General features: G+C 44.2%; 1 protein-coding gene across 2 annotated transcripts in view; it reads left to right on the top strand.

Annotated features, from left to right (window-relative positions):
- GFRA1 (GDNF family receptor alpha 1) overlaps positions 1-17544 on the top strand; it is a 414744-nt gene that overhangs the window by 324334 nt on the left and 72866 nt on the right. For both annotated transcript variants that reach the window (XM_086922901.1, XM_086922903.1), the window contains 2 exons: positions 14353-14462; positions 15302-15436. In XM_086922901.1, the coding sequence (XP_086779027.1) occupies positions 14353-14462; positions 15302-15436 (245 nt within the window). The remainder of the gene's footprint in view (positions 1-14352; positions 14463-15301; positions 15437-17544) is intronic.

The raw sequence follows: 17544 nt of genomic DNA, 5'->3' as shown, positions 1-17544 counted from the left end.
AAATGTCCAACTGTCAGCCTTTATAGAAATCCACCATCTACTGGATGATTCCCAGTTTGGTTTTCGCCAACATCATGGGACAGAGACGGCCCTGATCAAGGCCACAGAGGACATCAGAACCATTCGCGATGCGGGTGGCACAGCAGTCTTGATACTGCTGGACCTGTCAGCGGCGTTCGACACGGTCGACCATGCCATTTTGATCGACCGTGTCGAAGACCTGGGGATTAGGCACAAGGCTAGGACTCTCCTGGCTTCCTTCCTTGCCGAAAGAACTCAGGTGGTCACCATAGGGCCTTTTCAGTCCACCACCCTGTCCCTGCCGTGCGGAGTACCCCAAGGCTCATCCCTGAGTCCGACACTATTTAATATATACGTGTCGGACCTTGCCAATACCATTCGAGCTCATGGGATGAGCCTTACATCCTACGCTGACGACACCCAGTTGGTCTTAGCCATCAGAAATGACGGCCAAAAAATCGCCGATAATTTCAATCTGGGCATGCAGGCCATAGGGAATTGGATGGCCTCCAATTGCCTTAAATTGAACTCGGATAAGTCCGAGGTGGTCATCTTTGGAAACTTAACCCCAGAATGGTCCTCCCGCTGGTGGCCACAGTCCATGGGTCCTCCCCCCACTCCCGTCAGCAAAGTGAGGAACCTAGGTGTCATGTTTGACGACCGTCTCACTTTTCTCCCTCACGCAAATCAGATTGCCTCCTCCGCTTTCTATAAGCTACGAATCATTAAAAAAATCCTCCCTTTCCTTCCTGCCTCAGCTGGTAAAACCCTGATCACTTCCTTGGTTTTGTCCACCTTGGACTACTGCAATGCCCTATTCTTGAACTCTCAAGAAAAAGTCCTCAATAAGCTGCAAACCATTCAAAATGCTGCTGCCAGACTGCTGGGTGATATCCCCAAATTTCAATCAGTCTCAGGAACCATCAGAGAACTTCACTGGCTTTCCATCAGGAACAGAACTAAGTTTAAGGCCCTGTGCATTGTCTATAAGGCGTTGCACAACCAGGGACCGGCCTTTCTCACTCAACAACTTGTTCCCTACCGGCCCACCAGGTCCCTGCGGTCCTCTGATCGCTTCCAGCTGGAAGTACCCCGTACCAAACTGGTTTCATGGGGTGACAGAAGATTCCTCGTTTCAGCACCTAAGCTCTGGAACACTTTGCCACTGTCCTTAAAGAGCAGCACCTCCCTATGGTCCTTTCGAAAACACCTTAAAACGTGGCTATTTGACCAATAATCACATCCTCCTGTAGGGCTGAATTTAGCAGATACTTAGCGCCGAGATGCCCATGGGCCTTCGTTGCGCTTTATAAGTGTTTAAATAAATAATAAATAAGTAAAAAAAATAAAAATAAGAATTCCTCATTCACCCCAAGGTATCCCTTTATTTGCTGGTGAATGTGCATTTATCTGTATAATTTGCAGAGGTGCGTCACTGGGGGAACTCTATTTCTGTTACTGCCCTGAAAAATGGCCAGGACCTGCTGCAGCCAATAGAGTAGGGCAGAAACATGTTGGTGATTATAAATTAGGGTCAAAGGACCCCAGTTTCCTTATTGCTCCTCATATTCATAGTTTTTAACTGTTCCCAGTCACCCCATGAAAAAAGAGAGCGCTTGGGGTGAATAAGGAATTCTTAAAATTAAAAAAAATCTCTTCAAAGAGCTCCCTGAAATATGGTTGAGCCCGGCCTGACCTTTAGGAGTCAGGGTGAACCCGATGATGTAGCATGCCACTACCAGAGTGGGTGAGGGTTATATATAAAAACATTTTTTGCCTTTCCACACCTTTAGACAATGCGGAGTATAGGTCTTCCCTTGTTTCCTTATTAGATTATTTTCATTAGAAAGGATACCACCTGAGTTTCAGGCAAGCCCATCTGTGCCCATCCATTCCTGGACCGCACCCACGCCCCAACTCCTGGCCCTCCTGCTCTCTGGAGGTACACCATCACCGAGCCTACACCCCAGACGCCACAACAAACTCTGTCACCACACTTACCCACGGTCAGACGTTTCACTTTTACCCATTGCCACAGCACACACACCAGCCCGACTAGCCCCACCCCAAACACACCACAGACACCACATGAACAAAAACACCAACCTGCATGCACCCTTCTCAACATATGCTCTCTATACACACACACCACAGGGTTTTGGGACATCATCTCCACCCACAAACCTGACAGCCCTTTCTTCACTGAGACCTAGCTCAACCCCACTTCCGCGCCCGACATTGCCACCACAATACCCAAAGATACAAGTTTACCCACTGCGACCACATCAACAAGCCTGGTGAAGGGAATGCCATCATACATCAGGAATCCATCCAATGCACCACAACAAATGACAACATCATCCCAGCCATGAAACACCTCAACGTCAGACTCCGAACAGGCAGCAAAACCAACATCAGTGCGCTCTTACCTACCCTCCTCCAAGACCATGTCCAGCCTTCTGCAGCTTCATCTCCCCCCCTCGCCATAGACTTCAACAACTACATTTTCCTCGACAATCTCAACTTCCATCTCAACTACCACAATGAACTCAACACTACCAACCTACTTGACAGCATGACCAACATCGGACTCACCCAACTTGTCCATGACTCCAAACACACCGCAGGCCTCGCGCTACACCCCATATTCACCTCCAGCTTCTGCATCAGGCAATGCTGCACCACAGAACTCACCTGGACCACTCCATTGTCCACTACAACATCACTAGCACACATACCTCCGCAGCAGTATACCCATTGCCCCCACCGCAGCTGGAGCAAAGTCTCAAAGAACACATTGTATTGTATTGTAATTGCATTTATATAGCGCTTGCTACATGGATCAGTGCCCTCAACACCAGCCACCCCATATCCTCCAACAACCTATACCAGAATGTCAGAATCTTCAGCAGTTGGATCACCAACTGCACCAACAGCCTGTGACAGCTCCTCCACTACGGCGGAGGAGAATTGCCCCACTGCGTTTAAGCAGAGCGAAGATGAAACATAAAATTATAAAAACTCTCAGTTATTATTATTTTATTCTTCATGCTGCTTTGCGGGTGGGCTCGGCTGCTCAGTTCTCAGAGCAGGGCAGGGAAGGAGTGGTTTTCCCACTTCTAAGCCTGCATTACAGCCTGTGTGGAGAACAAGCCCAGGCCCCCATTCCCTGGTTGAGTGTTGAACCAGGACGCTCAAAACCAATCACAACACTACACTGCAGAGTTGTGATTGGTCAGGGGAGCCTGGGTGCTTACCAATCACAACGCTGCATTGCAGCATTGTGATTGGTCAGAGGGGCTTGCTTCCTGTTACTCAAGTTCCACAAGGAGAGAAGGTGCAGGGGTGAGGGCCCCTGGACAAAGGAAAGCTTATTTCTTTTTAATGTTTTTTATATATGTGACACCACCCCCTGCGTGACCTCACCCCACGTGACTGCCCCCACCCACACGGCCTGTCCGCCTTGCCACCTGCGAGCCATGCTGGCTGCCACTGCTGACAACGCGGCTCCCATTGGCAACAACACCCACAGAAGGTCCACCAAGCAGGCTAGGTGGTGTCCTGAAGACCTCATAATTGCTAAACAACACCGTAAACAACATGAAAGGAGATGGCACACCAGCAAGAACACAACTTACAAGAGCACCTTCAAGATAGCCCTCAACCTCTACCACAGACAGTTGAGAGAATCGAAGAGAAAGACCTTAGCATCACGCATCGAATCAAGCTCCCGTAACAGCAAAGAACTCTTCAACATTGCCAAAGAATTCTCCAACCTTTCAGCTGCTACAAACATAACCCCCTCACAGGAACTCTGCAACAACCTTGAAAACTTCTTCCACAACAAGTTGGTTATTATTTACAGAAACTTCAAACCCCAGTCCAAGGCCACCAAGTTCTTCAAGCAACACAACAACCCCGCAATCCCCACAGACATCCGACCAACCAAATGGAGCCAGCTCACCCAAAAGTTCACCACCTCCATTTTGAACTCTGTCTTCTCGTTCACCAAATGACCCATGCCCTCACTACATCTTCAATACTGGTGAAGCTATACTCACCACCTTGTTCAGCACCTCAATTGCCATGCCCACCTTCCAAGAGGACTGGAAACACACAGAAGTCAACGCCCTACTAAAGAAACCATTGGCAGACCCCAGTGAGCTCAATAACTACAAACTGATCTTCCTTCCAGGCCAAAGTATTCGAAAAAGCCATCAACCAACAACTCTCCTCACTTCGGTAATGGGAGCTCCTACTCAACTCCACCAAATCTGGATTATGCAGCAACCACAGCACTGAGACAGTCCTCGACAGGGCTACCAATGACATCCAAGCCCTGCTCGACCGATTAGAGACTGTGACTCTGATCCTCCTAGACCTCTTGGCAGCCTTTGATACAGTCCCACTGCACACTCATCACAAGACTGCACAACGTAGTCATCCAAGGACCCGATCTCAGATTGATTGCCTCTTTCCTCACCAGAGGAACGCAAAAACCCTAATGATCCTCGCTCAGCCCCACCCTCTTCAACAGTTATATGACACCTCTAACAAGCATCACCAAAATCCATTGACTCAACCTCATATCCTATGCCGACGACACACAACTCCTCCTCTACCTCTCCGAAGACACCACCAACACCCAAGACCAGCTTCCATAACTGCATGACAGATATCGCAATCTGTATGAAGGACAACTGCCTGAAGCTCTACACGGACAAGTCCAAGGTACTGAATTTTGGAAACAAAAGCCCTCCATGGGATACATCCTGGTTGCCCTCAGACCGACTCCTAACCCCACTGACCACTCTTGGAACATAGGCATCATTCTGAAGAACAAGCTAACCATGATGACTCAGATCTACTCGTTCTCCTACTCCTGCTTCTTTATCCTCTGTATGCTTCATAAGATATTCAAATGGCTATCCCAAATTTCAAGATGCACCCTCACCCAGATCCCCATCTCCAGCCGACTGGACTATGGCAACGCTCTCTAAGCCGGATTCGCAGCTCACCTCCTCCAAAACTACAGGGCTATACAGAACACTGCAGCCAGACTTGTCCTGGATCTCCCTAAATAAACCCACATCTCCCCCTCCCTCAAGGAACTTTCCTGGTTCCCTGTACAGAAAAGATGCTAGATCAAGCTTCTGACTGATGCATACAAGGCCATACACAACTGTGAATCCGCCTACTTGAACCATCCCAGATGGGGAGATCACTTCTTCTCCTACATAGCAGCAAAGAAATTGTTCACTACCTCAGGGAAATACAGTGTAGCTACTCTCCCTACCCTTGGAATTCTCTACTATGTCTACCTCAGAACTTTACATCCCCACATCCCTCTATTGGATTCTCCTTCTATATAATGTTTATATTTTTATTTATGCTTTATGTAACTCAGGCACTTACTGCTCTTTTGCCTACATATCCCATTACATACCGTTTGCCCTTTTTACTATTACTATATATTTTTATCTATTCTCGATATACCTCATGTTTTTGTTGTTGTGCTTACTAGAAGGTCTCTGATACTTTTGGGTCTAGTTCATGCTAAATAAAACTCATAAATAAATAAATGAGCTACCATTTCCTATGGACCTCCCTATCTCTCCCAAAGTCCTGAAAGTCCCTGAAGGCCTGGCTATTCGGCTAATCAACTGGATCCCTGCCAGCGCCTGGAAACCCTCATGGTTGACAAGAATCACTCTACAAATCTACTGATTGCTTGGCCAAACAGCCAATAACATGTGCTGAGTGAGAAATACTCCTTTAGGTGCAGCGAAAACCAAATCTGTGCATATTAAGAATTAATAACAATAGGTTATGCAGAAATCTGCACTGTTAAGCAAGACCAAAATGGACCTTTAAAATGTTTAGATCCTCCAGTTGTTCACATTTTCATGGCCAAAGCTTTCTTAATATGTGCATATAGTTCCTTGTAAAATCCTAGAGTGTATTATCTGCCGGGTTAGAAGTTATTAGTAACCAGGCTACAAGGTAATTTTGTAGTGATGCACCCGGATGGAGTTTATTCTCCCAGAGATATAAGGTCTCTAGGGTGTGTGTCTGTTCATGGGCTCCTTAAAATAACACCTTGCAATAAACTTTTGATTGTCCAGGGAACTGAAATGTAGTTTTTAATGTATCGAGATCTACCAATGCAATTTTCTAAATTACTTTTAATAAAGGAACATTCTGTGCCTGAGGCAAAAATCAATCAGACTATAGATTTCAGCGTTGAAATAAGGTGTTAATAGCAGGAAGTGAAAACAACAAAATATTACAGACCTGTAATGAGCAATAATGAACCTTCTAGAAATATCCAGCCTATAAACCCCTATTGCATTGACGAGTAAGGCTTATGGAACCAGAGGCCTGGCCGCTTGTAGCTGTAAACGTTGGGCGTATTTTGACGTGCATAGAGGCACCTTTGGTTAGTGAGAATCTACCTCTCTGCACCTAATTAACCAGCTGACACTGATTATGAGGTGAGATTAAATCACAAAGCCTTTGCAACCATGAGTTCGCGCTAAGATAGGAATTTCAAATTCTGTGATAATTATTGCACCCTCTGTGTTTTTTCCCTTACACAGGATTCCTATGTTATGCCTCATTGCCAGGGTTATCACATAGAAAAGGAGGTATTTTTTGCAATTAGTGAATATCTTACTTCAGATATCAGTATTGAGAGGATGCACAGAATATTCCACATCATTCTGCCACTCCCTCATGACCTTGATCTTCAGAACATCCTAAACGGTGACCACTCAGCAGCACAGTAAGCTTAGATGGTGACCACTCAGCAGCACAGTAAGCATAGACAGTGACCATTCAGCAGCACAGTAAGCGTAGACGGTGACCACTCAGCAGCACAGTAAGCGTAGACGGTGACCACTCAGCAGCACAGTAAGCGTAGACCGTGACCATTCAGCAGTACAGTAAGCGCAGACGGTGACCACTCAGCAGCACAGTGACCATTCAGCAACACAGCAAGTGTAGATGGTGACCACTCAGCAGCACAGTACGGGGAGACTGTGACCACTCAGCAGCACAGTAAGCGTACATGGTGACCACTCAGCAGCACAGTAAGCATAGACAGTGAACATTCAGCAGCACAGTAAGCGTAGACAGTGACCTGGATACAGAAAGGAAAGCAATCCTCAGGAGGTTATTTAATGCCCGAGGTATAAGGACTTGTAGACAAGCAGTAATGGCTTGTCTAAACCCGAAAGATCTACCAATGAACTCTGCTTTTGTAAATTTTTTATCGGTGATCGTGAAAAATCTTAAAGAAAATTTTAATTAGATTTCGTTTTTATGAAATGCATGACGTTTTTAAAAATCTGATTACTTAAAGATATTTTAAATATATATCTGTTTTGTAAGATTTTAATTAATCAAACAAATAAACATGAATTGAATTGAATTGGACAGTGACCACTCAGCAGCACAGTACGCAGATACGGTGACCACTCAGCAGCCCAGCAAGCGTAGACTGTGACCACTCAGCAGAACAGTAAGCGCCAATGGTGTGCAGTTGTCAATTAGACCTGATCCAGTTGACTGTGCAGTCAGCTCTCTTTCTACGCAAGGGTGATGAGTATTTGAGGCTACGTGGTTGAGGTTTATCCCAAATATAAGAAACAGTTGATATCGCAAGATGTTTGCTAAATTCTTTGCTGGTAGATCAGGAATGTGTGAACACAATATAAAGCCTCAGGTGATTTATTTTTAATTTTTTTAAAAGATGTTCAGTTGCTGCGAGAAGAGGACTCCGTTATAACCTCGTTCAATAGCATGTATACCGTGGTGGTTTCCTGGAAATAAATGAACAATATGAGTCAATATGTTTACATCTACTGATTAAAAACAGCCTTTAAAATCTTTTAAAGGCACTATAATTAATATGAAAGCATTTTCCATACATCGCCATGGCTTGGTTGTTGTTCTGTGGATTGTTTTGAAGAAATCAACTGGCCAAGGTAGAGTTTTTGAAGAAGGCATTCAAGTGTGCTCGCTTCACCTTCCTTTGGGCCACGTTTGTAGTCCTTGCAAAAGCCTTTGGCGGGGTAGATTGCAACTTGAGCTCTGAGATGGCTTTAAAGGAAGGTGCTCCCATCACTGGAGTCCTCTTTTACTGAAAGCCACTTCTGACGTTATCTGCTTCTCACAAGGGGCTGCTGGAGGAAGTTGGCATTGTCTGGCACTCAAAAGCACTATGTGCCATTACTTTAATAAGGTTATAGTCATGTGTCCCTGAGGCGAGGACAAAGCACTTCCGCACAGCTTGAGTCCCCGAGCACCAAGAAGTCACTTTTGGAGGAGGGTCTCCTCAGTGGCGCGCCCTTCCACTGAGAAGGCACGGCTAGTGCTACCTGGCACCATAGAGCACCAAGAAGGACTTACTGGTAAAAAGACACATTCCACTGGGTCTTTAATAGTGAGAAAACCCTTGTGGAAAACATTCACTATCCTGGAGTCTTCCTCCAGAAGGAAGACATGTCTCAGGAGAGCTCATACTTTTGGGATCGCCTATTACTGGCCAGGCACTGCTTGGCAAGCTGGGAACCTGGAACCCTAAAGCACTGACGTGGCAGAAGTCTAAATTAGCAATGACATAACACTTCTGAATTCAATCATTCAGGGGTTTGTAAAGCGCACTACTCACCCGTGAGGGTCTCAAGGTGCTGGGGGAAGGGGTACAGCTCCGGATCACACGAAGAGCCAGGTCTTGAGGCACTTCCTGAAGGTGTGCAGGGTGGAGGGACCATCTGATGTTGACTGGGAGATCGTTCCAGGTCTTTGCTGCGATGTAGGAGAAGGCTCTTCCGTCTGTTCTGGTTCTGCAGATCGGCGGGGTCTGCCAGGACGAGGTCGGCGGAGCGGAGGTTCCTTGTGGGTAGGTGGAAGGAGACTCTTTCTTTGAGGTTTTTAGGTTGAATGTTATGGAGGGATTTGGAGGCATGGGGGAGCTGAAACATCTACATTCCTCAAATGCTGAGATGAGAATGCTGTGGCATACTTGATGGTTAATGTCGTCAGCTTGGGGTGGATGCATGTGAAGTGTTTTTTATTTCGACTGTTTTCTGCTGGAGGTTTGTGTGGGGCATATGGTGGTGGTGAGTGTTGCTGCACTGCTGTGAAAGCCAACTATATAGCATGTCTGGACTGCCTTGGACATTTGTGAGATGTTCTGCTAATACTGCCACTACCCCAGCCCTTCTTGGAGTTTAGGGACACCACATTTCGAATCATGGCAGGATTAACTGTGATAAATAACCCCTGCCCTTCTGAACAAGGCTGAGGCACTTGGCGAGGGTCAGCCCTCACCAATCGTTCTCAGAAGCTTTTTTGTTGCCGGGCGGATTATGCATCAAATACAATATCACGTAGATAAATACTCGATGCACAACTGGTTTGGGATTGTTGCACCAACTAATGTTTCAACGAATGTTGTGAAGAGCAAAAACAAGTGTGCAGTGGAAAGCTCTGAAAATTATCTGCCTGAGAATATTGATAACTCCGGGGTAATGACCGTGGGAATCAATATCTTACGCACCAAGGGAAATTAAACCGCGCTTTCAGTAAATACCTTTTTTCCAGCGTGCACATATTACACTCTTTCACTCGACAGTGCTGCTGTTCCAGCACTCTGATGCATTCCGGAGGGCAGCCAACATAAGATAAGCATTGTGCACCTGTCAAAAATGGAGTCATTCCATTTTGCACTGTCTTCTGCCAGTCTGTAATTAAACTGGCTTTGTCACTTATGTAGCAGAAAACCATTCCAGTATATAGTCATTAGTATATTTGGAGAGTCCGCCTTACTGCACAGGTAAAACTGAACACCTTTAACGAAGGTGTGAATTCAATGGTTTCCCCACACACTCCTCCACGGGGGCACCTCTACTTTGAGTTGGAGACATCAAAATATTGCAGACTCAGTACATATTGTCCAGCAGGAATGTAGTTATAGGTATAGTGCGGATGCTTGCTGATGAATTCATGAGTTCTACGGTAATATGAAGTTAGGAAAGTGAGGATCTGTCTGGGTCCTGAAGAAAGTCAAGGACCCTTTCTAGGCTGTAGAGGCTGAAACATTTCGACCCATTTAGAGACTGGGATAATAGGCAATCACATGTATCGCAATAGTTTTTAATCATCCCTCTGGCCCACCCTCAATGAATAGAAATGGTTCAGATTTAGGGGTTAGAAATTTTTATATTCTCTAGATCTTACTTCCTCTAATGACCACCCTCAGAATTACTCCATGGAGTTAGGGGGAACCGATTCACCTTCAGAATTTTTTCTGGTGAACGTGGGCAGGCCAAAGATGAAGCATTACACCTGGGGAGGTGGTGGAGGGTGGGGAGTTTGGACCTGCAATTTTTTGTGAATCTTTTTGGACCTGTTCAAACTGTGAAACATAACATGAATTAGAAGGTGTTCCAGAAGATGGGTGATTTCCTGTGAGTGGCCTTTTAGTCTCTTCGAGACCGGTCACGTTTGTCTTTGGTGTTTCCGGTGTATAGATAGGGAGGACACAAACATTGACAGACCCTTTTCCATGTACCCCTATCCTTATTTTGAAGACAGATCCATACTTGTGTAGATGACCAATAGTAAACCTGCTGCAGTATGCCCATTTCAGAAGCCTTTTTGATGCATTTAGGAGAGCACATTTATCATAAATGTCCCAGTAGCTCCAGACTTTGCAAGATAATGGTATGGTAGTCTTGCTAATTAAGCTGCAGGACTGTCCACTTGTCCTCTTATGCTTGATTTTTAAACTGACATCTTGTTTTTAACCAGCATTGTGTGTATCCTCATCACCAAGTATACAAGGAGGGTATGTGAGGCACTGTGGGAGATTGTGGGGGGAAAACGTCAGAGTGAGTATTCAAAAATAGAGCTATAGACATGGACATTGGATAAGAAGGCAGCTGATGCTTAATTTGGATCAGTGAGATTACGAGTTAGCCATTTGGGAAAGAGTTACAACAGATACCCCGAGCAGAATGTAAGACTCGGCTAGTAAGTAGGGTTCATTTCAGAAGAGTATTCTTAGGAATTTGTTTGCAGAAATATTTAGACCGGGAATTGTAAATGGAGTGTGCTGGGCGTACAGTACTTGGATGAAAGCAGAGAAAGGGACCATCAGGCTCTGTGGAAGAAGACAAAAAATCACTAGGATATATTATATATACATTAATCAACTTTGCCTCGAGTCTGACTTTCTAAGACTAAAGAGGCGTGACAGTGCCTGTTCTCTTATTCACACCTGCCAGCATTATTTTGGACAAAACTGAAGCAAAACTTTACAGATTGATAACCGAGTTTACAATAATTGCCTCGTAAAATAAGGGCATGCAGAAGCAACTACATTACCGGTAATGGTAAACAGTGCTGGAAACCCCTCCTTCATATTGTGTTTTAAAATGACGGTCCATCGCAGTAGTTTCATCCTTTAGTTTTCTTCGGCTGAGGTGTTGTATACTCTGAAGTGGGCACAGCAGGTGACTATAGCTAGTACCATAGCTAGGACCATCGTAAACAGACCAGATGATCAATTTTGAGGTAGGAGAGAATACATTCAGAAACAAATTTCAAGGATAATAAAAGTAAGATCTTGCGGATTGTACATTGGGAGTCGCAATAGTATAGTACTTGGTTAAGGAGAAAGCAGAACTGTGGCCCTTGCTACTCTGCATAAAACGTTGAAAATTAATACTACAAGCTGATAGCAACTATCCCAGAATATTTTGTAGTCAATTCAAAAAGCTAGAACATGCCATAGCTAATTCACATTAGGGCAGGAGGACTCGATACACTCACCACACCTGATGGCCTTAAAAGTGAAAGCCCATCTTCTGTCGGTGCTGGACTGTGTGATGGAAAAGAGGAGATTCCAAGATATGTGGAAAGTTTCAATCGTGGCAGTCATAGTGAAGCTGCTATTTTTTGCAAGTTTCCCAACATCGCACAACTTTGTATTTGGTACATTTTCAAGCTTCGAATGAATATTTATGGCACACTTTTCTCATTGAAAATAGCAAAGAAATTTTACAACTAAAAGGAGAGTTATTTGTAAAGATTTTCCCTCACAAAATTCCCTTCAGCTGAGATTGTTCCTTCTATTTGTTTACAACTTTGCAAACTATTTAAAGTTTAAAGAGATTGCCTGATTTTTGGAAAATAATTCACAAATATACAGAGAAATAAACGTTCTTACTTCCCCTTCCCTTCACCCAAATTCATATGAAAAAGAGTGGCTGAGAGTTATCTTCATAAGTATTTTAGCAATGTCAGGGTAACAATTTGACCAGATTCTAGTAAAAAGTCAGAGGACCTAATTTAGAGATTGGTGGATAGGATACTCCGTTGCAATTGCGATGGGGTACCCTATGTGTCAAACTGAATGTCCGCCTGCCTGATTTACAAACGGGTAGACCTTAACTAAGTCTACGGCAGAGCTTACGCTGGCTCTATTGCTGATTTGCTCCTCCAACAGCCCGATGGAGAACGGGTCGCCAGAGGTGTACAAATAACACCATCCGCCGGTGTTACATGTATGTTTTTGCTGTTTATCACCGTGAAACAGTAAAGTAAAATACTGACCCCAACACTATATAATTCAACTCATATAGTGTTAGGGGTCATTAGTTTTTACTTAAAAAAAACTAAATCCAAACGATGGTTGCAAGGTCTTAAGAGAGCTGACAACTGATTAAGGAAAAAAGAAAAATCCCAAGGGTTGACTTATAAGGGGAACTTGCCAAACATCAGCCTGTTATAAATCAGCTGTGCACAATCGCAATCAGAGTACGTATGTAAGTAAATGCACGGTATCCAACTAATTCCTCTATTCGAATGATTGAAGAATCCAGAAATGCGTTTATAGGCTGTAGGGGACACAAATAAAGACATTTCCTCGCCCTAGTAACCAGGATCTGTAAAAAGTTCAATATGATGTCATATTAGGAATGCAATTTGAAAATCAGCATAATTAGATGGTGAGTGCTATTGCTAACATCTCTCCCTGGAACTATTTCTATCAATGTCTAGGCGTTATGGAGATATTTTAGAGAATATATTATCGCTTAATTATTTGCCCCACTCATTTTATGAGATCATATACATGTAATTAGTATGTAACGTCATTGATTATACAGTCAATTTTGAATGTACACATAAAGGTTTTATTGACGAATAAGAAAATAAGTTATTGTGCCTCTCTTGAAATGCTCATTGCCTATTTTTGTAAGGCTCTGCAAACTTTGCTTTGTGGGAGCGGCACACTCCTCTGTATGGGTTCCTATTTAACATTAGATTCTACTGTAATTTTTTAAAAAGCATCACATTGTTTCAGTGTTGATTATGTTTTCAAATTTACTTCTAATAAGCCATAAAACTTTATTTTGCGCAGTAACACTTTATATGTCTGGCCCTATGTGTCAATTACGTATCGTCTATTATCTGTTATTCATTTTGATTCATCCTCGTGCTCACCACTCCTAGCGCAGAGGTAGTGAGTTTAAGGGTGTCCCTTGCTTCCATTTTCCTACCTGACTATTGCAGCATCATAGCCCAAGGCTATAACTGTTGTTAAAGGCCCTGAACTTGAGTTATAGACCGAACTGCAGGCATGTAACTCTCTTGATGGCCTTTAACGACTGGTATAGCTGAAGCAGAAGGGCGATAATAGTGTATGAACCTTTCCTCCAGTTAGGGTAGATTGTTCTAAATTTAATAAGAGAGCAACAGAAAGGCAAACATTGGAATGTTGAAGCGAAAAGTCTATAACAGACATTGTCTTTAAAAGTGTCTTGAAATTCCAATGTTCTGATAATTATTAGACATGTCTTTTTTTATAGAACATTATCACAATTCAATGCCATACAGTTCTCAGTGTGTACGCATGTCTTCATCACACAGTTCCATACAGATTGGTTGATTGATGACGAACTTGTATGTTAAAACATTTAAAAACTAGAGCAGTTGTAATTTCATAGACATCATTTAGTATAAACCACTTCCATCGAATTTCTAGCACTCATGGGAGTCGAAACATTGGCTCAATGTGTCCCAAATAATCCCGCCAGGATTATCAATAACTCCATGACCAGACATTCTGTGGCACTGACTTCAAGGGTGACATTTAGGGGTTACTAGCGAGTGCAAGTGAAATAGACTCCCGTAGACTCCTTTCAAGCTGTCAACCTGTGAATCACACATACAAATGACATGGTCAGACCAGTTGGAGAGTGAGCATGAGTATTCAATTTTTGGGTTTAAATTGTAAACACATCTTTCTTTTCCTTGCAGATCTCGCCTTGCTGATTTTCTTACTAACTGCCAGTCAGAGCCGAGGTCTGTCAGCGGATGCCTGAAGGAGAACTTTGCTGACTGCCTGTTGGCCTACTCCGGGCTCATTGGTAAGGTCCTTCCAAAGCAATGTATTGAATTGACCTCAGGGGTAGGGGAAACAATACTGGAAATTCAGATGCTGGGTAGCGCTACTCAGGGACTAACTAGGGACTGAGACAAAAAATAATCCCAACCACCAAATAAAAGTGGCCTTCATTAGTGAGTTATATAGCTAAAAAGCGGTCCTTATTTGCAAATTGAGCCAATTTTGTATAGGTATTGTATAGGTATTTTGCAAGTTATGGGAGACTGCATGCATTTGCGTTTAATGCACAATGCTTGTGTTAATATCAGGAAATCAACTGTAAAAGCTGGTCCACCTGGCTATAAAACAGGCCCAAAAACAGCCAAAAAACCCGGCCCACACACTGACCTGTCAGACTAGCCCATCAGGAACTGCCTAATTGCCCTAGAGGTAATTATGATCTTGGCACTAATCCAGAGTCAGAATAACATGTGGCTGACTCTTTTCCAGCCCTACCAGCTTTTTAGTGTCTGAAATTCTCCTCTTTTTCTAGTCTGTGATCCTTGGGAAGTATATTTTAGACATCCTTTGTAAAGAGAAGTTGTGCTGTCCTTTGTCCTGACATTGAATGGTCCCTTCCAGGGAAAAAGGGCCCCACTGCAGGGTTCCCTAGAGGCCTCTGACCAGGATCATATCAATGAAACAAGCCAGTCAATGGGAATACATTTAAAAAGTTAAATTCGTGAGAAGTATTGAGGGTTCTTATCAGACTGGGGTTGGCTCAGTAACCAGGTCTGCGTGCAAAGTTTCCATACTGATTAGTAAAAATTAAAATAGTTTTTAGAATTGCGCTTTTTCTATGATACTATGTTTTGTCAACAGGCACAGTGATGACCCCAAACTACATCGACTCCAGCAGCCTGAGGGTGGCGCCGTGGTGTGACTGCAGCAACAGTGGCAACACCATGGATGACTGCCAGCGGTTTCTCAATTTCTTCAAGGAAAATATATGTCTCCGTAAGTACCAGCAGGTGGCGTGTCTATGTAGGAACGTCTGCTCGTAGCTGGGCGGTAAGCCCAATAGTCAGGGGGCCTGGACAAATGCCGCCCCTCCCCTGTCACAGAGTGCACAGAGGCTTGGCTGCCACCCCAGAATTAACATCTAGCCTTCAGAGACATCAACCTCTCCAGTGCCCAGAGAGACTAAAAGCCCAGACAGCAGCTGGGAGGTATTCGCCTGCAGGAGGAAGGAAGTTAAAAGTATTCGAGGCCTAATGGCATTTCAATGATGAGTGAAGTTTCCTCTGCACCGGGTCCCAAAGTTAATGGACTTTGCGTGGTGAAGTCATACCCCATGCAGCTCATGAGAGGGTCCCAAGCTCTCCCCACTCCCTTTGAAATGTGATGAGAGTCAGGGGGCGAATTAGAAACATTAAAGGAGCATTTGGAAGAAACACCAGCAAAGAACGTGAGCCTCAGTCTGCCCTAAGATGGAGGACATAAGATTACTGCCTCATGCATCCGTGGGTATCTTTACAGCTTACCGAGGGCTGCAGGGGTCAGGGGACGGATACCAGCCACAACACGCCATTAGAGTATTCATTTTACCTCTCCACCTGCCTTGGTGCACCTGAGGTGTCATGAGCCCTTGACATCATCTGTCATTTCATCATGACTTGCTGTAACCAATCCCCTAATATCTGATCCCACACTCTCCTAACAATGTCTGTTTTTTGAATAAATGTCATTTTATGTGATTCCACTCCCCAGCAATGCCAGTCACTGATCCAGTCCTTCAAAGTCAATGTATGACGTTACACCCACAACAACACCCAGCACCCCTTGCACGCCCCCTGCTAATGTCAGACTGTGATTGACTAACCCTCATCTTACGCTCTCTACCGAGAATGCAGGGGCATATTAACAAGAACAGGCGATAAAATTATCGCCGCTTTATTGGCAGAAAACTGCCGCTAAAGCAGCGATAATGGGCTTAATAATATGTCCTTGTGAATTCCCATAGCAGCCCAGGTTCTGGTGTTAACCTGGGCTGCTATGGGAATTCACAAGGGCATATTATCAAGCCCATTATCGTCGCTTTAGCTGTAGTTTTCTGCCGATAAAGCGGCGATCATTTTATTGCCTGTTTGTGATAATATGCCCCGCAGTTCTTCAATTACACCATCTATCTGCACTATTCACAAATTAGGCCACCCTTATCCAGCAATGAGGCACGATGAACCCTCTACCCATAGCAATGTCAACCTCAGGGTCAATTCTCTCAGGGGCATCAGGTTCTGACTCCACCTTCGCTCAGGTGTGAGGATCTTAACTCAGTCTCACTCTACAGCGTTGCCGTCTGATTCCGCCAGCACCAGCAATATCCACCTCTAAATTCAATCACGTCTAGTGATGTTGGTGTTTGATGAACCCATCACTTACAAAGTCAATTCTAATCCCGCTATCCTTAGTAATGTAGATTTTGTAATCCAGCCCTGCCCCCTTTCAGTGTAAATTCCTAATTTCAACTACTCTTGGCAAGGTTAAAACCTGCTTACACCGCCCCTAGCAGCATTGGTCTTGGATTAAAACTATTTCCGCAGCAAAATCAATCTCAGAATGGACCTCTCCTCAGGGAGTTTCATGTCTGCATCCTGATACTTTATTTCTGTGAGTGCTTCTTCCTCTGGCAACAGCAATCTGTGATTTTTTTGATTGTTAAATGCAGGGTCTAGATTGGGGCATAAAGGGCAAGGTAAGTATGAAACACGTCGTTTGATATTGCCAGTATTTAAGTCAACAAGAAAGACAATGACCCTGCAAAAGGATCATTGCATAACATGATTTTTGAAGTAATTCTCTGCAATGGCAGCTGTATCTGTTAGAGGTTCCTACTGAAAGTTGTGGTTTTGAGGACATGTGTGAACCAAAGTAGCACTTGCTTTCAACTCTGGGCCAGATATATCAAGGTTTTGCGTCATGCTTGTGCTACGCAAAGGGGGGTCAACACAAAACCTCAGTGAGATTTATCAAGCCGTGCAAGGCCACCTTGTGTGGCCCTACATGGCTTGATAAATCTAGAGTAACGCAAGGCAGCACTAATTGGTGCTTTGCATTTCTCTGCG

This window comes from Lissotriton vulgaris, chromosome 5 (genome assembly GCF_964263255.1).
Source record: "Lissotriton vulgaris chromosome 5, aLisVul1.2, whole genome shotgun sequence".
In the NCBI taxonomy this organism is placed as follows: Eukaryota; Metazoa; Chordata; class Amphibia; order Caudata; family Salamandridae; genus Lissotriton; species Lissotriton vulgaris.
The sequence above is the reverse complement of the archived record's forward strand: the minus strand, read 5'-3'. Positions and strand labels throughout refer to the sequence as shown.